This window comes from Idiotropiscis lumnitzeri, chromosome 1, assembly GCF_059441095.1.
Source record: "Idiotropiscis lumnitzeri isolate Australia: NSW breed Sydney's pygmy pipehorse chromosome 1, RoL_Ilum_1.0, whole genome shotgun sequence".
In the NCBI taxonomy this organism is placed as follows: domain Eukaryota; kingdom Metazoa; phylum Chordata; class Actinopteri; order Syngnathiformes; family Syngnathidae; genus Idiotropiscis; species Idiotropiscis lumnitzeri.
The window spans coordinates 23,988,654-24,009,052 of record NC_142391.1 but is presented as its reverse complement, the minus strand read 5'-3'; the positions used below and the strand labels follow the sequence as shown (position 1 = coordinate 24,009,052).

The 20,399-nt window shown below is 39.0% G+C and overlaps 1 protein-coding gene across 6 annotated transcripts in view; it reads right to left on the bottom strand.

The window, feature by feature from the left end:
* Positions 1 to 401: 401 nt before the first annotated feature.
* The window catches only part of LOC148343873 (uncharacterized), a 33,529-nt gene continuing 13,531 nt past the window's right edge, over positions 402 to 20,399 (bottom strand). Inside the window, exons 2-10 of one of the 6 annotated variants that reach the window (XM_088306937.1) lie at positions 7,905 to 8,012; positions 6,909 to 6,967; positions 3,851 to 4,000; positions 3,651 to 3,771; positions 2,697 to 2,909; positions 2,488 to 2,571; positions 1,194 to 1,335; positions 895 to 1,057; positions 402 to 808 (exon numbers count right to left, since the gene is read on the bottom strand). In XM_088306937.1, the coding sequence (XP_088163063.1) occupies positions 574 to 808; positions 895 to 1,057; positions 1,194 to 1,335; positions 2,488 to 2,571; positions 2,697 to 2,909; positions 3,651 to 3,771; positions 3,851 to 3,963 (1,071 nt within the window). In that variant the 5' untranslated portion in view covers positions 3,964 to 4,000; positions 6,909 to 6,967; positions 7,905 to 8,012 and the 3' untranslated portion in view covers positions 402 to 573. Of the gene's footprint in view, positions 809 to 894; positions 1,058 to 1,193; positions 1,336 to 2,487; positions 2,572 to 2,696; positions 2,910 to 3,650; positions 3,772 to 3,850; positions 4,001 to 4,413; positions 4,582 to 6,908; positions 6,968 to 7,904; positions 8,013 to 20,399 lie in introns of those variants that run through there. The other 5 variants (XM_088306918.1, XM_088306912.1, XM_088306946.1 and 2 more) reach the window with 5 other exon arrangements.

The following is a 20,399-nucleotide window of genomic DNA, read 5'->3' as shown; positions in this document are numbered from 1 at the left end:
TAAAAAAACAACGTTTAATAATTTAAAAAATTATAGCACAATTAAAATTTCAAATTCTTCCCAGGGTCAGCTCGCATAGGACCCAACTCTCCAAAACCAGAACCGGATAATGAATAAAACTGATAAATACATTACATTGCATCCATAAACTTTGATGTTATATCAAAGTATAAGTTTTATTCACTGTATTTTGTAGACTGCATTAATTACGTTAAGGTACAAAAGCTTGCCATAATCACAAATAGATTTAAATAACTTAAATTTCAGAGCTTTATATTCATCCTAGCTGGAACATTTTTTTTTCTAGGTTTAAACTTTTAAACAAACTTTTTACGGTATACTTAAAGCATACCATTAGTTGATCAAACTACATTTCAGAATGAAAACTAGACCGTACGGTGTACTTTTAACAGCATTGGATTTAATTAATAATGGACTCAGCACTCAACACAAATAAATGATAGACCGACTGATGAAATACGAAACCACTCATGATGATCTGTAGTATGAAAAATATGCTAAAAGTCAGGAAAATTATAAAAATAAACTTTCTTGCAATCTTCTGAGGCGAGGTCAGCTGACTTCAACAAGTTTGCGGTACTCGTGATTAATACAATTGTAGATGGTGTGGTAGAAGCGTCGCTTTGCCTCCATGAGGTCAGTGATCATCTCCATGTGGTCCACGGCGGGCAACAAGTAAAGCGACGCCTTCACGGATAGTGAAGTGAGGAGCTCAGAGAACTTGACGGAAGCTTCGGCCGGAGTCATGATGTCCCTGATCCCGTGGATCAAAGTAAATGTCGGCACTCTGAAAGAAGGCGACATGAGTCTTACAAAAAGTGCCGTCACCACAAAAACATGAAGTACAAAGTGTTAGTTGCTGCTTGGCATCACCTGCTCAGTTTATCCTGATTGAAGGTCCCCAGCAAGTGCGTGGGTGAGTAGTATGGGAAGTTCTCCACTCCGTTCATGGCTTTATGCATGCTCGAGATATATTCTACACCTCGCTTCTGCTCGTGCTCATAATGTTCCATCATGTTATACACGCCACTGAGACCTGTTTACAAGAATTAATCAATAAATCAGTCACAATATTTCCATCCATAGATTGACTGGCAATGACCAAATGACAAATGACTCTTGGTATTGTGTTTGTAATAGAAACTTGATTCTGTTAAAAACAAAATAGTTACCGATGACTCCTTTAATTGTCGACACAAGGTCCCGCTGCTTGCTCGCCTCAATGAAAAGCTCTTCCTTTGCATCGATGAGAAACAGCGTGGTCAGTGCGCACAAATGCGCACCCGCCGAATGGCCAATTAAAACGATATTGTCCTGACAAAAAGAAAAAGATCCTTATACTGCTCCACTGAGTAAATAGCAATGACATTCACGACACATGATAAAAGCTCATTTTTTCCCCCCAACAGTATTGAAAAGGCCTCTGCTTTTCATAGAGACACTTAGAGAAATGAGTTATGCTAAAAGCGACACTGAAAACCAGCCCAATTTGCAAGCTCATGTTGATTTGCTTTGACAGGAGATAGGCGAGTCACAACTGTATAACTAATCGAGTTTGATGAGACCACAAATGGGGAGTCCCTTGAGACATTAATAAACAACCACGATGGCTGCTGATGTGAATCAGCAATACATTTTGTTCCATTTTGCGTGCACACCACAAGATGCAGTCTTTTCCGAACATTTTGTGTAGAGTGGAACGCTGTTGTCGTAGGAAGATTTGGACTTCACTATCAAGCAATCAATTTCTGAAAATGTGTCTTGGTCGGCGCATTTGTCCCCCTGTGACCAAACAGTGGGTCTAATTTACATAATTAATGCACCTACAAGGAATTTTGTGTCTCTATAAAAAAAAATTTTCTCAGTGTAACTCGGGGACACATAGGACCATGCACTTCCAAACCAGATGTATGACAAAAATACTCATTTCAAAATACGTGGTCTTAATACATTTCATTTTTGATAATACGTTTTCTCAATGCGTGTATAGTTCTATCTCATCCAATAACAAAGAAGCAAACAACAAAAAAAGTGCAAAGGGCTCTCTTGTTAAAAATTACCATTCAAGGACAGCACAAAACCGTTAAACAAGAAACCAACATTATTTTTTCAGAGATTTTTCTCCAACATTTCCCCATGTTTTTACGTTTTGAAAAACATAGAATGTTTATCACCACATTTTTGGGCTTGGAAAGCATTTGTTTTTTTATTTTTTCCACATTATATATGTGTATATATTTTTCTATTTTATTTTTTCAGGCAGAATTAATCAAAATCAAGGGGCCAAAACTGCCAAAAGAGCCATTTACCAACTTCAACACTGGGTGGCGAAAAAGCGCTTGTGCTTTCATCCATTGGCGTATGAGAGAATCCAATGTGTCCCTTCTGACACATTACTGCTACTACAGAAGTGAACTCGTTGAGTAAAAAAAGTCAGTACATGTCATGACAAATAATTGTTCTTACTTTGTCAAAATTCAACTCTGGTCCACTCTCTTGAGCCCAAATCAGGCAGTCGGCAATATCTTGTACCATCCCTAAAACGTTCATCTGACAATCAAAAATAATCTGTGGTCAGTATCATAGATTCTGATTTCCTAAAGTCATGTTTCAACTCATAACTCTTTATATTTTAGCCTTGGAGAGTGGTAGAAGGTTTAGGTTTGGGTTCTGACCTTTGGATAAGTAGTGTAGTCGGGACAAATGACGGTTGCTTTGAGTTCTTTAGACAGGTGTCGTGCCAGCAGACAGTAAATGTATCGTTCTCCGGAGCACCAGGCACCGCCGTAGACAAATACCACCAGCGGCGGTGGCGCTGCCTTAGCTTCAGACAACCCGGGAGGGCGATACAGGTCAAGCTTGTTCCCACGCCGTCCGAATGTGATACCCTTTAAAGTCAGAACGCAGAAGCATTTGCCGAAGTCCAAAAAAGGGAAAGAACAATATTTCTAAATATTTTGCAAAAAAAATGCTCTGTACTGAGATTTACGCTGGCAACATGACAGTCTTTTGGTGACTTCAATGTAGAGCATCCTCGATTTGCTTTCTATTTCAATCTTTGTTATTCTGCGGTCATTATAGCAACTAGCTCAGTACAAATGTTTAAATCTAAATGTAAAACTCATTTTTACTGCCTAGTATTTATTTTAAACACGAGTTTTCAAATAGCCTCTTGCACTGCCTTACGCCCTGACACCAAGATTTTGGCCTTTTTTTACTGATGCTTCTCGCCTCCTCTCCCCTTCCAACTCCTGTAGAGGGTGCTAAATGATGATGATCCAACTGAGGCTGTTGCAGTATGGACCAACCAGGACAAGATCTGAGACGGACCACTTCCCCAGGATTGTGCATCTACTGACCCTTCATGTGTAGTTTAAGGTTTGCAAGTCCGCATCACAGCTGAAAGGTTCTCAATTAGAATCAAGAATCAGGTAGACCTGTGTGTTTTCAGGTACGACCTGTGCTTGCAATGGATGGCAACCAGTCCGGGGTGCACCAAGAATAGGAGGATGTTTTTTTATGATATTTCTCTAGCTGCCACTCAGAGGAAGTGTGCCTCACATCATAAAAAGCACTACATTTTTAAAGAATGTTTGAAAAAAACATGAAAGAAATTATACAAAACACACCTTTTCATAGTGGATTCTGTTCTTGCCACTCTCGTACCATGACTTGACCTGGAAGTAAAGCAGTCCATATTGCAGGCATTTCAGTGACTCCAAGACAGCGCTTGTTATGCAGTAAATTCGCCTGGTTGATATAGAAAGTGTCAGGTAAAGAGGAATCAAACTTTGTTACTTCAGAGCAAACATAGTTGTTTTGAAATTACCTCGGTTTTACAGCTTCCAGGTACTTTTTATAGCCCGGTTTGGTGGGCCAGCCAAGCATCAACTGGGCAGTCAGGGAAATGGAGTATGGGAGACCCACCAACACGATGGCCATTGCCACGGGCAACCACCAGTGGTAACTGAAGCCTGACCTTGAAAAAAAAACGTCATGTCAGTAAAGTCATCAGTAATGGTTCTTAAACACAAAACATGTTGAGACAAAAGGTTCTTTGACACATGAAGAAGAACAAAACAAAAATGTCACACAACAATTACGCAACATCATCAGAGCTCTTTTATTGGACGCTGGGTACACGTGATACGGGATAATCGGGCCCAATTTGACAAACTTTATTCTTTTTCTGGCTTCAGGCCAATCGTGTCAAGTACAAAACAACCTGACTGGACGAAACAAATATTAGCTGTCCGTTATAATTACATTATTACGGATGCCTGTCTCTTGACATTCCCACAATTAACCACTTGCAAAAGTAGTGATACGACACCCCACATTTTAAATAGACTGTAATGTGTCGTATCATCAATTTATTTTAGAGTACAGTACCTATTTTCACCGGTAAAATATCATGAAACGCAACAAAACGATAACCGTACATTACTGATAAGCTGCATATAGTAGACCCAGTCGAACTCCCAATGAAAGTGAGTGTAGAATAAAGTTAAAAAAGTGATATCCTTGCCCTCGAGTCGAAAGGCCATTCATTCCTCGCTCTGACGTAAACAAACATAAACGCAACGACACCCAAGTACATTTCCGGGTTTAACGTGGAACCGCAATTTCTAAGAACTATACAAGACAGAGTGTGCATCATGTGGTTTTAGCTGTCGAATAATTACAGTTGTGTTATTTAAACACAATAAGTACACATTTGGCCTTTTCAATAAATGAATATTGGTGATTAAAAGGCGTTCATATGCATGGTGGTCTCAGTGTTAGCGGATATTATCTTGTTTCCAATGTATCGTCTTTGGTAATAAACCGGAAATAGCGGACTATTTTTTACTACTCGTTGCGAAAAAAGTAGTCGTTGCGTATACATATTTTAATTTGATACATATTTCCTCGCAATTTTCAAATAAATGAATAAATAATAAAATAAAATAGTATAATAAATGTAAAACAAAAAGGCTGCAGAGGAGAACTATGTCCAGCAGAGGGAGAGAGAAGACTGTATTTTACTGTGCCCGCGTACACTTGTTTTACTGAACATATAAACATGAAGAGAATACAGAAAAATAATGTCGTCGGAAGTAAAAGAAATTAAAAGAAGTGAAGACATAAACGGTCGCTATAAGCACAGTTTGAATGTTCAAAGGAGAGTAGGAAGAAGTAAAGAGCATATCTAGTCCTGCATTGTACATTGTAACTACAAAATGAAAATAAATAGTTTTTAAAATAAATAATGCGCACTTCAGAATGGGGCTCATATTTGCTTTACGTGTACTGAGAACATGCTGGCAAGTTGTCATTCAAAAGTCAATGTGCAACGGGTCACATTTCTTTGACCCCTCAAATTAGATTAACAAATTACTCTTTTTAACTTCCAGCATTCATAATGTGTTTCTGGTCTGCTTTCATTGGACTTGTAACATGGAACTTCTCCGTGCAAATTCACAAAACGCAGTACAAATCCAAAGGTTATTGTTATGTTTGGCCCCTTGGAGCGAAGCCTCTAAACCTGAGTGGGTGTGTGGTTGCTCCTCCATCTGCCACGATGTGGGGAGTCTCAGGTGCTTTTTTCAAATGCCACAATAGAAATGAAGCTGCTATGTATATATATATATATATATATATATATATATATATATATATGTATATATATATATATATTTATATATATATATATATATATATATATATATATTTATATATATATATATATTTATATATATATATGTATATATATTTATATATATGTATATATATTTATATATATACATATATACATATATATATATATATATATATATATATATATATATATATATATATATATATATATATATATATATATATATATATATATATATATATATATATATATATATATATATATATATATATATATATATATATATAGTGCAAAGTAAGGCTTTCAGCTGACAGCCTAGAAGCCGAGTCAGCCCCTTTTCATTTCAGTGGTAAAATTTCACAACAGTTACCCCGTGCTTGTTTAGGAATGATATGATCCTTAGCGGAATTATTGTATTCACAGCGGTGCTAAAATAATAACTGTGAACAAACCTACATTGTGTGTCGTACACGAGGAGCCCTTGAAACATGGAATGGTGGAAAACGTGGGCTTGATTAAATAGCAGTTCACTGACTTGGCTTGGTAGTGAAGTGAGTGAATAATAATCAGGGGTGAGGCGCGAGGGGGGCATAAATTAGACGCTGACGGGCACCTTCGCCCTCCTTGCACTTTAACTTGACATTCTCGAGGTAGCCAAGAACTTCATTTGAGATAACTGGAAAAGCATGGTAGTACTGGTTACAGCAGAAATATCTCCTTCAACTGTGCTGTGATTCAAACAACGTGATTCGAAGCTTTAAAAAGCCCAACATGTCATATTCAGTTAGTGTGAAGCACTTATGATGAATGAAACATTCTCGTTACCCTCCTGTTGGAAATGTAGAGGGGTGGTGGTGGGGGGTTAAATGTATTCCTCAGCCTTATTTCTTCCTCTTTGTTTTTTAAAAATAATGTAAAACGATGGACCAATGAGATTGTTGGTAAGAAACTCAACAGGAGGAATAAATGTCCCCAAAAACCAAAATAAATTGTGAAATAAATGTTTGTTTTTCTCCAATGATCAGGGCCCATGATGTGACCCAAATGAAGACAAGCGACAAAAAATAAAATGGATGGATGGATTTTGTCAGATTAACTCATAGGCTGCCATTGACGGATAAATCCGTCAAAAATACATTTTTTTATCTTGGCTGGTAATGAATGCGTTAAGGAGTCTTATTGGTGACTTTCTGCACATTCTTAGGGAATCCTCTCTGGATGTCGGCAGGAGTGACCAACTCCTTACCTGCCGGTGAGTCACCGTGGGCGTTGAACAGAAGCTTCCAAGAAGGTGGGTAGAAGATCCTTCAGATGCGGATAAAGAAATCATAAGGAGTGCCAATAGCAAAGAGATGAGTCATATGTAAACATTTGCCGTACAAATGGAATTCTGAACTATTTGTGAGTACGCTATGTAGGCTCTTAAATCATATCAGGCATTACTGTGTGGAGTTTTTTTCCAGCTTACATTAATGCATGATCATGTCATTCATGTTTGGTTACAATGTGTGCACATTGGTCTGTTTTTGACCCACTCCCCCAAGCTCTTAACTGATGCATGCTGCTTTTGTGTTTCCCTTTCCACATCTCACAACTGGAGCAGGGTAGAAGTGCGAAGCGGCTGTCAGTGGGCCCAGGACCTCCAGGATACACAGCCATCTTTTCACGCGAGCTTCACAAACACACACCAGGCTCAAAGAAAACCTCCTTTTGATTCTAGGGGGGGGGGGGATGCCATGGAAACTGGGAATGACCGCAAGGCGCACTTTCTAGGCATCCCAATGCCCGGAATCACACCCAGACGGAGGAGTTCTGGGGGTAATAGTTTTTTTTTTCGTTTTTTTTTCATGGGGGCCCTGTGATGGATTCGTGTGACACAGAGATACCATTGAGCTGTACTGCATGAATACCAACAAGCCAGTGAGGATGTGCAAGCATGCAGGAGAGGAGAGGATAACACAGATAAGAGAGTTGGTGGAAAAAGGGAGCAAGCAAATACTGTAAAAGATGGCGAGCACACTTGTGCTCACAGGTCATGCAGATCATATATATATAATTTTTATTTTTTAATTTTTTAAAGCAATCATGATCATAATCTCCTCACTCATCTGTATTTAGTCATCAGAATGAGTGTAATTTCCCCTTCCCCAATGGGAGAGGCTAATGTGACAGCATATTAATAGAATAAAAGTGACGCTTCTTCTGTGGGTATTGCGTGTCCAAGGACATGATTCCTACCTACCTTTCTTTGTGACCTCATTGGCTCTGATATAGAGGAACAAGTTGGTATTCCTGCTTCTGATACTCAACGCAGGAGGCCTTCCTGTAGGGGAGCCATCCTGGAAATATCCTTGAATCACAGTTAATTCTCGTGAAAATGCATAATGAGAACGGACACATCACCTTGGACTTTTTCTCTGTCTTTGTTGATTCAATTTTGAGGCCGAAGCAAATGGGATGGAACAACTTTTACAGACATAAGAGGCATTGCAAACATCTCTGCCTCACAGGCATAACCGTCCCTGTGCAGCAGCTGCAAACCGGCTCCAGCAAATGCTCTGCCTCAACTTGTTTCTCTGTTTGTATAGTTTAATATCCGTCTGGAAATCAGGTCCGGTAGAACCAAAGCGGAACATTAACATTCATTAATTGCAGATAAGTGAAACAACTGATTTTTGTCGCTCTTTGCTGAGGTAGCATAATTTGTAATCTAATCAATACATCAATGTGATGCAAATGCGGTCAGTCAGAATTTGACCAGAGTTCATTCACTGAAAACTTAAAGTCATCCTTAGGTGTGATTATGAGTCGTTTGTATGTGCGCTGCAATTGGCTGCCGACCAGTCTAAGGTGTGCTGCACAGCTAGGACAGGCTCCTGGCAGGGCTGGAATGGCCATCTGGCATGCAGGGCAGATGCCCAGTGGGCCGGCGTCTTTTTCATTTTCCTCCATTTTAACACAATACACCGGCCCGCAATTTTGAGAGAGCAGCCCGCCCATGAATACATTTACAATATAGACGGCAAACAGAACCAATCAACATCAGTGCCAATGCTACATGGTAGCCAGAGGTGGTCACGAATCATGTCTGAATAAAAATCTGATTTGAGTCTTACATTATTTCCACAGCACAACATTAATTCCAATATGCAAATCAGTGCTGGCTCAGACTGGCTGTTAGATAGCTAAATGGATCAGATAGAAGTACACTATAAGAAAAGCAACGCCAAATAAATTAAGCTTAGCAGAACGTTATTTTGTATTAAAACTTAAAAGTTAGGACTTCATCTTGGGGTTTTGTTTTTAAATTTACGTTATTGAAGTTAGTGTTGGGGATTGAAGTTTTTCAATTTTAGGGTTCAACAAAGCAAGATTCCTAGAAAATCACGATGCCCCATCGCAGGATGAGTTATTTTTAGAAGTTTCCCATAGGCTGCTCATGGGGTCTTTTGAGGCTACCTGGTACCCCATGTTGATGACCACTGGTTGAAAATTGGAGTCAGCAGTTCAAATTCGACTTGAAAGCAGCTATGTCACGTCAACTTAGGGCACTGCAACCTGTATTTTTAATCCTTCCATTTTGAATGAAGCGTCATGTGTTTTCCAGTTGCTCTTTGCCGGCCGAGCACGACTCATGAATGAAAAGTTCAGCAGCTTGTTTTGTTTATGTGTTTGTCGCAGAACAGGACAGGACAGGACATATTTTGAACGCAACACAATCGAATGGGGTTGAGAATACCAATTCCGCACATCTGTCCTTCACATGGGTCTGTAAAACGCACTGAATATATTTTTGAAGGCATGGCACGTTCCCCACCGCCGCGACAGTAAAATGGCATCGGCATAGCCTGATATTTTCAAATTCAGCACCTTTTGTTTTCTTTGAGGCTCTTGAGCGTGCAGTGTTCTCGGCGAACATTCTTTCCAGTGTTTAGCCATATCCAATACTTGATATGTAGTATACATAAACGTTTTTTTCTTTCTCTTCTTTTTTCTCAAATTGCGGTGAGCTAATGTGTGTATGATTCCAGCACAAATAATGGTTAAACCTTCACATAACTATTGTGGCGTGGCCTCGATGCTGACTCTGCCTTTGTCCTCTGCCTAGATTCTTACCAACAGCCCATGGCAACAAACCACTTTGTGGAGAAAATGACTCCTGCACTGTACACGTTGATATACACCGTGAAGACAAACAATGGGAGACACTTTGGTTGTGGCTCCTTTGACATTTGCAAGTTACGGCGCCGGGTGCGTTTTTTTTGGTTTTTTTGTTCAAGGAGCTGGTGGAACAGGTTTGATAAAGAGTCATCATGGTGGGTTGGGGGGGTGAGAAAGAGGCGTGGCCTAGCGTGTGAACAGGTGTGCCATTGGGTGTAAAGCTCAGGTGATACGCAGCAGGTCTTGTGGGATCTGCCTGACATAGTAGATTAGTTGGCTAGTTCGTCGGAATTTGACAAAGACGTCCAGTAGATGGCGCTGTTTTGATTTATTTCCAATTTTGTATTTTTTATATTGAATACTAAGGAATAAGGAAATCTCAAATGTGTATGAATAAACGAATAATTACCAATTTCGAAAATGAACTTCAGTATGTGTGACCGAAAATATACCGATTTGACATTTTAATTTGAGAAACCTCATCATTTTTCTGTCTGTAAATAGGGAGAGCTTTAAACTATGATGACGCATGCCTTCAATTATCTGTCTGCATCGGAATAGAGATAAACACAATCCTGCACAAGAAGGTTCCAAAACCTTTGAGAACACAGGTAAGTATCGGATCCAGTTCATTACGACATGTTCTAATGTTCTTCTCACAGCTTTGGAATGTCATCTAGGGATAGAAACACGTTTACACAAGACCATACAGAGGAGCATTGTACAGTAATATCACCTGACTGCACACTAATCTTATTTGTATATTTTGCAACCTCGTGTTGCCACGTGACAACAAAATCATAGAAAATATCCTGTTTTTGTGTGTGTGTATGTGTATGTGCGTGATTTTTGGATGTGATGCCAGTGCAAAAAAGTACCATGGATGGCTTGGAGGAAAAGAGCTCTTTGTGTTTGTTTTTCAATTATGGTTGTTCATTTTTGAATAAATTGATGACATTTTTTCAATGACAGGATTGTTAAAGTGTTTTTTAAACATTTGTCGTGGGTTACTTTTACAATAGCTACTGTTTGCCCTTGTAGCGCATTATTTCCATTATCTTCTGTGCAACAAAAAGGATTGTAAAGACACGCAAGGTTTGATTTTTTGACTTATTTCGAGGAGCAAGGTTCTAACTTCCTGGAGGATTTTTTTCTGTTAATCCCAATGAATTTTGACGCGAAAAGAGTGATGTCAAACCACCTATTTTTGAGACTTGATACGTATCGACAAATCAGAAGTCGCCCTTGCTACGATCGTGTTTGATTTTAGCGGCTTTGTTGTATTTCATTTTCTTTGAAAGCATTGAATGAGGAGTACCCTCGCTTTTAAAAGGACCCGATAAAGGCGTCAAAATAATCCAGACTCAATCAATCATGAGTGTCTTGAGCCGGTCATTTCGCTTCACGTGTGAGAGAGAGAGAGAAAGATCAGACTCGGTTTAATTCACATTTGATGGGTGTGAGAACAAATGTCTCTAATCACCTGGAAGGCAACCAGCTCAGTGTGTCCTCCTTCCCCTTCATCTCATCCATCTTCTGTCCCACTTATCCTCCCTCTTCCTTTCATCCATTCTAACTCAGTGCCATAAAAATGTCTCGCTTCCTCTTTTTTCCAGGTTCTGTCTGCAGCTCGTGATGGGTTTCGGGTGACATTGTATCTGAGATGGATCCCAGAAGGTTGAGTGGCAATGTGGGAAGAACAAACGTGGCGGTTGTTTGTGATTATTTTTAAATTCAAACAATCAATCGAGTTCACTGGAAGAAAAAAAAAAAACTGTGGTTATGAGGGCTTCTTTGTGGTGAGGCTTGTTGAATTTACAATGGAGACATTTTTCCAAGGATGTCCGCACGATCCAAATTACAATTAAAGATACCAATGATTCATCATTAAATTCCATGTTCATAAAAAGGTTGCCTTTTGTTACTGGGGAAGTCAAGTCCTAACCTTTTCTTGACAAGAATGAGCCCCACTTTGTCTAAACACGGCCTTCTGAGAAAAATTGTATTCGTCAAATATGAGTTAAGCAGCAAAATCCACACGTTTTTATCCATATCAGAGAGCGGCCACTTTGGCGCCTGCTATCGACTAAAAATGACATCACAGTGCCTAAGCTTGCAAATGTCACATGACCAAATTCAGAGAACAGGTGAGCCGTGATTGGTTGAAAACGATGTAACCTTAGGACAATACAGTTACGGTGTTTTCCCCCTCAAAAGTCACTCTTTAAAAAAAATAAATAAAATAAAAAAAACTGACATAGTACACATAACGTACGTATTTGAAAACCATTCCTGAATAGAACATGATCAATGTCACCTGCGGTGAAATGAAGGTAAATTGTCTGAATTCAAGACTTATACTATACGAAAGACCACAACCCGTTTTCAAAAAGCCTCATGGGAAGTGAGAGCTGGTGGTGTGTCTCGTCACAGGTGTCAAATGCAAGGAGAGTCAGAAGAAGAGCAGATCAGATAGCGAGTGGAGGGGGTGCATGGGGAAACCACTGGGGTGGTGTCTTGTCACATTATGAATGAGGGAGAAAACAAAACATGCACTCACTGGCCAGAACAATATCTACAAGTACACTAATATTGTACTTGTACAAAGATAATAATGCTTTTGATTGACACCGGCGGCTAATGCGTAATACACATCTTTTATATTTTTGTTGGTTTACAGTGGGTTTATGCTGAATACTGAAATTGGTTAAAGGAGAAGTCAATCGGCCAAAAATCTTTGCAATAAAATGTTCCATTCGCCTTCACTAGTCTAAACATGGCATTCTGATTCGACTGCAAATGACATCACAGGGCTCAAGTAACGACCAATCACGGCTCAGCTGTTTTCTGGAGCTGAGCCGTGATTGGTCGTTATCTGATTCCTGAGCAATTGTGATGAAAAGTGACAAAATGGCCACCCTTGAGATGGCTAAAAACGGCTGGATTTTACTGCTTAACTCTTTTTTTGCAAACACAATATTAATCAGAATGTCATTTTAGACTAGTTGGCCTGCATAGAACATATTCTTGTAGTAGAATTATTTTAAAGATAGGATTTGAATTATTTTTTTTTTTTTTGGTAGGACAACAAAGAGGTTTAGTGGTTAGCACATTTTCCTCACAGTTCTGAGGTTCAGGGTTTCATTCTACTCTTCATGTGGACTGTACATGTGGGTGTTTTTTTTTCTGGCTACTGTGGCTTCCTACCACATTCCAAAAACATGTAACATGCATGGAAGACTCAAAATTGTTCACAGGCATGAATGTGAGTGTAAATGGGTGAATGTGTATGTACAGGGGTGCACATAACAATTTTGGTCTGGTTCTAAAACGAGCATTAAGTTGTTGCTAACGCTTGGTCCTGATTTTTTTTTTTCCTGACCCACCGATCTTACTAGAGGAACTTACAGAATGGACCGCACAAGCCTCTATTTTGGTGCAAGTCCCCTGTTTTGTTTTTTTTTGTTTTTTTTGCAACAATTCTTGATGTCACGGAATTTCGATGGACCCTTGTAGCCACTGCACAATGAGACCGACACACCCATGAAGCCCACCGCGGCTCATTTGCATTGCTAACAAAACATGCTAATTCAAAACTGGAGGATTTATTTCTTCTATGCAGCATATTTTCAGGGGCAAACATTAATATAAAACTTGTGGGCACCTTTAGTTGACATGGCCCATCACTCAGTGTACCTCCTACACCTTCACTTTTCTCCTGTCACAAGTGAACAAATCACAAGTCGAAGGTCACACAATTCCCAAATTGCCAAGCTATAACGGTAACACATGATATACTCAAATGACATGAATGATGTTGTAAGAGTCGATTTTAACAAGTCACGGAAAATGATCCTGATGTTGCTGTTTGTTATTGCTTCTGTTGAAAGTACACCTTGCGTTGCGTTTTGTGTGTTCCTCGTCGTGCACGTTCCTCCCTGCACACCTGTCTCGTTCGGGAAGACACACCTGTTTCTCGACCAGATGCCATCATTACATGAACACCCCCGGGTCACATGGAACATACTTTGTAATAGAATACACATGAACATTACACATCCCCTTCCATACATGAGATTAGTTCCACTTCAGACTAGTCAACAAACAGAAATGTTGCGTAATTATTGCCCCTGCCAAGACGGTGATGGGTTTGTTTGAATGATTACATAAAACTACTACGATTGTGTCAATATCGCTATAAAGTGTCTTTGGCGTTCCTATCAAAGTCAGTCAGTCAAGATTAAAATGCAGCAAAAATAGTGAAACCCTGATGCATTATTATAAGTGGACAAATATCTACGCACATACTATATTTCTCATGTCTGTCTGTGCATTGTGTGATTAAATCATTTAATATCAAAAATGTTTTTGGATGACTTTATTTGATAACCCCGTCATTATGTGGTAACTGCTCCTTCAAAACAATCAAACAAAAAAACTTTCTTCAGTGGACGCTGAAACAGTGGATTGTTACAGAACAAATCTTATTACATAACTTATGTTATGTAATTTTCATCATATGTTGTTACGCTTAACATGATCACTCTGTCACATTGGTAGATCCATTATTTAAACAAAACAAAATCAAAAAGTCAGCTTGCAGACTGAATCCCATTCCAAAAATGTGCATATGAGGTTCATTAGAGACTAAATTTTCCATCCGTGTGAATGTGAGTATGAATTTATACGTACCCTCCCAGCATGTGGGATGGGCCCCAATTCAACGCTGCATAAAAATGAATGGATGGCAATATCATGAATGTGGTTTCTCCATAAAACACAAATATTTTTTACTGTTTGACACCACTGTACAACTCTACAAAGTAGAGCAATAATTCCAACCTGGATTCATTTATAAAACTATCTCGAATAGGGGTAATTGTATCCAAAAGACTCAAGAGGCATTTTCACTTCCAGGTGTGTTGAATTAGTCAAAGAGTGATCCAGTTTCTTTAAACAAAACATTGCGGGGCCAGTTAAATATACTTCTGGCCACCATGACCTTACATTATATTTACCCTGGCCACTCACCGTTAATTATACGTCCACCGAAAGCATAACACTTTTCCTCTGAGCGTGGACTTCATGTCATTCCAACATTTTTTTTGTTTTCATGACGCAGGCATGACATTCCGATATCCACTTTATGTCACAGTGCCAACATTACACTCAGTCGCTTGTGTGCGTGTTCAACATTGACTCAAGCAATGTAAACGTTCACTCGGAACGTTGATATTCGTGGACGAGGTCCGCTGAGTTGCATTTGGATCCAAAGAGATGAAAACGGCGCCGTGCTGAAGACGCAGGCCCTTCGATGATTTAAACGTCACATGACCTGGGTCCATTTCTTACAAAGGGCATAGAAAAAAAAAAGTTTGTAAGCATCACATCTTTAAAAAGGACTGACTAATATAAAGTTAGCATTTTTTTGTTTCTGCATTTGGGGCCTTTTACTGTACTATATGTGCAGTATTTTTAGAACGCTCCATTGGTTGGCCCCTAAACCAGGAGGTTGTTGTTTACCTCACTGAATATAATTTTCAAATTCCTGCTTACATAATGTGTCAAAGAAGGGTGCAAATGGAGTGACGCGCACGCACACACACGCACACACATCTGATGGTAACTTCCGACTCAACAATATCTATCTATCTATCTAATCCACTGTGCTTTCCTGTCTATCTGTTCGTCTATCTCGCCACGCGTGTTATTCACTCATCATCAGAGTTACTGCAGACTGTCTGACATCAGATTGGTGAAAAATGTTGGGACGTGTAAGAGGTGACTTGAGTTTGTGTCATTCTCAATGTTTGTGTTAGTGCGTCCGTGCAATGGCACGGGCACTTTGACTTTGAGTCATCTAGCTGGCTCCCTCGTCCGCTAACCCGTTTAAGGGTCCTGTCCTACATTGTAGGACTGCGATAAGGGCATGAACGTTATGTCATATCATCCAGATAGGTGCATTTTAATTCATTCGAATAAAGTAGAAAAGTTATTTCAATAGCTCAAATCACAAAGTGAAACGTTTACTTTGATCGTACTTTTCAAAAGACCAATTGCTAACTAATTACTATGCTGAAAAAAGAAAAAAAAAAAGAAAATCACCTTAATTGCTACCAATGTAATATTGTTTTTGTATTGAGAGGGTGAACTTTGGGCAAAGTGTTAATTTTTCTAAATCACAGAAAAATGACATATTTCACTGTGCGTTATAGTGAATCAATACATGTGGATCACGTTTTGAATCAAACTACAGAATTTAATTAATTTTTCCACCATATTCTGATCTATTGAGATGAAGCTTAATAAGATCATGATGCAGTTACTAAATAATTCAAATAAGTCTACACGGTAAACTTTTGCATTCCAATGAAAAGATATGTCACGAAAAAAAAAAACATTAAGGAGTATTTCATACAAATAAAATATAAACAACACTTACATAGACTTACATTTAGTAATGCAAATCTATATTTACCTTAAACATTGTACACCCACGCTACTGATTAGTATAATCTTGGTATAGCATCGCTATTACATGCGATCATCAGCATCGAAATATCAATACTTTTTTTTCTACTCCGTAGTGTGCAAGCCATTAGCCCTAAAAGCTCTAAATCCCAAATTTCCTGTTAATGAATAATATTGTCTTAGCTGTCAAGCCCCTTCACAAAAAAAAAAAAAAGTGTGCTTGGGGGGCTTCCAAAATGATGTGACGCCCAGATGAAGCAGATGATGCGAGTGTGTCTTGCAGATGGCTGCACACGTTAACAAGTGATGGGAACTTCATTCTGCAGCCAAACCTTTTGGTCCCGCGACAAATCCTGCGTGATTTGATGAGAACATTCCTTTCCGCTGCACATATTTCCTTCATTATATAAGCACGGAAATAATGCCACGTGTGTTGGGAGGGCCAACATTATTTGTTATTGCACTTGTTCAGCAAAATGACGTCAATGGATGATGCAAACTGTACGGGCGCTTCTGTAAAAATTCTGAAAAAATAATCAATCAAATTCGGCCACAAAAATCATTTAGTAATTTTAAGTCGAATCAAGTTAAGCACACAATATCACATTTTATTTTATGAATGATCAACTTACAAATATGCAACTCATAATTCCAACATTGCATGCCCGTGATTTTTGGTCCCTCTTGCGGCACTGTATTAAAAACTAGCATCACCGTGGAAAGACTTTTGCCACGAGGTCTCAGGAAAACTTTAGGAAATCATTGTCATTTAACACAGTTTGTCACTTCGTGTAGAAATGCAAGTTAAAACACGACCATGCTAAGCGAAAGCCATATATGAACGACACAGAGAAATGACGCCAGCTTCTCTGGGCCTGATCTCATCTGACTGGCGCAAAGTGTTGAAGTGAACTGTGGTCTGATGAGTCCACATTTCTAATAGTTATGCTGGTTTCACACCAAATCCGTTGCGAGTGTTTGCAGCTGCGTGATTGAATTGAACTCAATGGAGTTTACGCGAGCGGGCGGGTCGCGTGCTGGGCGACGCGAATGATGTGTTTGGAACGATACGATGCAGAGCTAAGCCCCGAAAATTCACCCATTCACCCTTTTGGTAGGGTTAAAAATATTGAACTGCTTCCAACTTCATTAGAATTTGGGTTCACGCTTGAAAGACGGATGCATTTTTATTTTTATGACAAGAATAATGTTGTAATGGCATGACTAAAAAGGCATAATTTGTGTTTCTTGACGACAGTGTTTCAATGATTTTTTTCCAGTGTACTCTTTAATAACGTCGAGATGATTATAATTTCTGCCTTGTTTTATAGTCCGGCATGCACCATCCAAAGATGAGCACTTCTATTCGTGAAGTCATTTCTGCTTATGAAGACATTTGTAGGCTGCTAAAATGAGTCCAAAATATGTTTGGCAGTCGGTCGCTTTTCTCTTGATATACAGAACGGTGTTTTTTCTGTGTCTATGCAGGAAAAGACAAGGAAATTTGATGTCTGGGCTGCACTTAAACCCAAAGGCAGTTTAGTGCGTGAGTACTCCTTCCATCATGCCCTGACTATCCCTCACTTTTGAGGTTGCTGCTTTACAAGTCGAAGGTGGTTGCTATGTAATTACTGTTAAATGCGTCTCTGACTCATTACGACGCAGCGGCTGAGTGCACGTTGTACGAGTCTGAATCAGATTTGCTGTTTGCACATCTACTTTTAATTAAACAAGGGACTGTACATGTAGATTGCAAGAATACAAAAAAAAAGGATCCAAAACAAGACCTTTTTTTTTTTAAAAAAACCTCACAAAGAGAATTAGCGGATGGAGCCTCGGCGGAAGAAACACCAAAAATTAAAAATCGAGTAAAAAATACTGAATCTGAGCTACAAAATGTAATAAAACAGAAATTGTGCTAGTAACTCAAATGCTTGCTCATAACCTAAGACTAAAATTTGACTCCCGTCAAGACACAACTGTATATGCCGTACCATAAATATTATAAATGAATTTCTATTGGAAGAGCTCTCTGTTCTTGAAGGTTGTGGTTGTCCTTATCCATTACAACCTGGGAATGTTTACGACCTTTACTTGACATTGTTGCCACGGTGCTGCCACGCCATTTTGACTCGCCGTGGTGTAAAAGAGTTTGTGGTTAATTCGACAGCAGAATAAATTGGATCAAAATATACACAGGAAAACATATTCACCTTTTACGATATCAGTTCGATTTAATAAATATATTCAATTACCTCCATTAGCCCGTTACTAATTAAGAAACAATTTCACCAATGTATGAGAACCAAGGGGGACAATAAAAGGGATTATTAATGTGTGTTAACAGCGAGCGGGCCAACCAGCAGTCTAGACAACAGTTTTAATGTTGCAGCAGTTAAGTTTCAAAATCATTTAGTTTGGAAATGGCTCAGTTTGCATTTTTCTTCAACATTGCGATAAGAATGAGGGCATGGTTTAAAACGCTGAGTCATACACAGAACTCCAAAGGAGAACCAAGCCTGCACCACAAAACATTGGAATACAGTAGAGAATAAAGGCAGAATTTGTGTTAACTGTGAGGATAAAAGTAAGAATATCAGCAAGAAGAATTTCACAAGAGTCAAGCTGGAATCATTTCAAGAACAGTTGAGAGAAAAAAATTTCAGTTTTAGAAGAAAAAGTGGAAAACTATCAACTATCTTTCGAGAATGAAGTCGGAATACCGTGAGAATAAAGTTGTAACGTAATATTGTCGTGATATTATGTATATAACATTATTTTGGGGGATAAAGAAGTTGGATTCATGCAAGAAAAAAAAACGTTTGTCCCGAACCAGTTGGTCGCCATGCCGACCGTCATCATTTTATGACAATTAAGACGTACTTTTAAGAGAGTAAAGTCAAATACGATATGGAAGAATAATATTATGAGGAAACACGTACGTGAGGATGAAACTGTACTTTGTGAGTCGTATTTCAGAGTGCGAAAAAAAACCGCAATAATATTATGACAAAAGTATTACTTTCAGAACGATCATTTGGAGAGAGAAAAGTTACAATATTACGGGAATAAAATCGAAAAATCGATGAAAATTTAAAAAAAAAACTCTATAACTGCAATTTTGAGAGAAATAAACATTTCCTCTTAAGAGAAAACTATGGAATATTACACAACTAAATTAAGTTGGGCCAATAAAGTTGGAATAGTGTGACAAAGATCTCAATTTGATGAGAAAATTATACTTCAATGACAATCAAATTGACGCATTGTGAGGGGAAAAGTGTAGTATCACGAGAACATTTTTTTGAATCATTTAAAAATAAAATGTACTGAAATCACCTCTTTTGTTTTGTTTCATCCATCGTCAATCTGCTTCGGATCTCCAAATATTGCCTCAAATTCACTACCGAATGTGACCATATACTCGTTCAAATTCCCACACAATTCTTGTGACATTGCAAGTTTATTCTCTCGTGATGTGAGAAAACTGCAGCACAGTTTCATGCTTCATGCTTGTGTCATTTCATTAAAACAGTCATGAAGAATAAGGTCATGCAACGTCTCCCTCAAGCCACTTGAGTTGTGCCAAAGGCCTTCGATCCACTCGCGAGTGTGTGTGTGTGTGTGTGTGTGTGTGTGTGTGTGTGTGTGTTGGCATCGCATACAGAGGTGGCAGCTGCAGGCTCATGTGTTCCCCAGCTGTCCTTTCGCAGCCTAGCAGCTCAGAGTGTACATAACGTACGCCTCCATGCGCGTGGACGACCCGTCGCCCCCCCAAACCCCACCCCACCCCTATACACTGGGGTGCATTTGATGCGTGAGTCCGCTGGAAAAAAAAACAGAAGCTACATACTGTAGGGCTGCCCACGAAGCGGTGGTGACTCGGATAGAGAAGCCATCGAGAATTCAAAACGAACACCAAATTTTTCGTGTGAGAATAAGAACGTATTTTCTCCTCCGTTGTTCTTTCTTCTCTTTAAAACAACCCGGCAAGTGTGTATGATGCTGAGTGTGACCGAGACACGACACACAAAGAAAGTTAATTAATTAATTAATTTTTTTTTTTTTAAATCGGGCCGAATGGGCGAATTTTCGGTGCTTCACC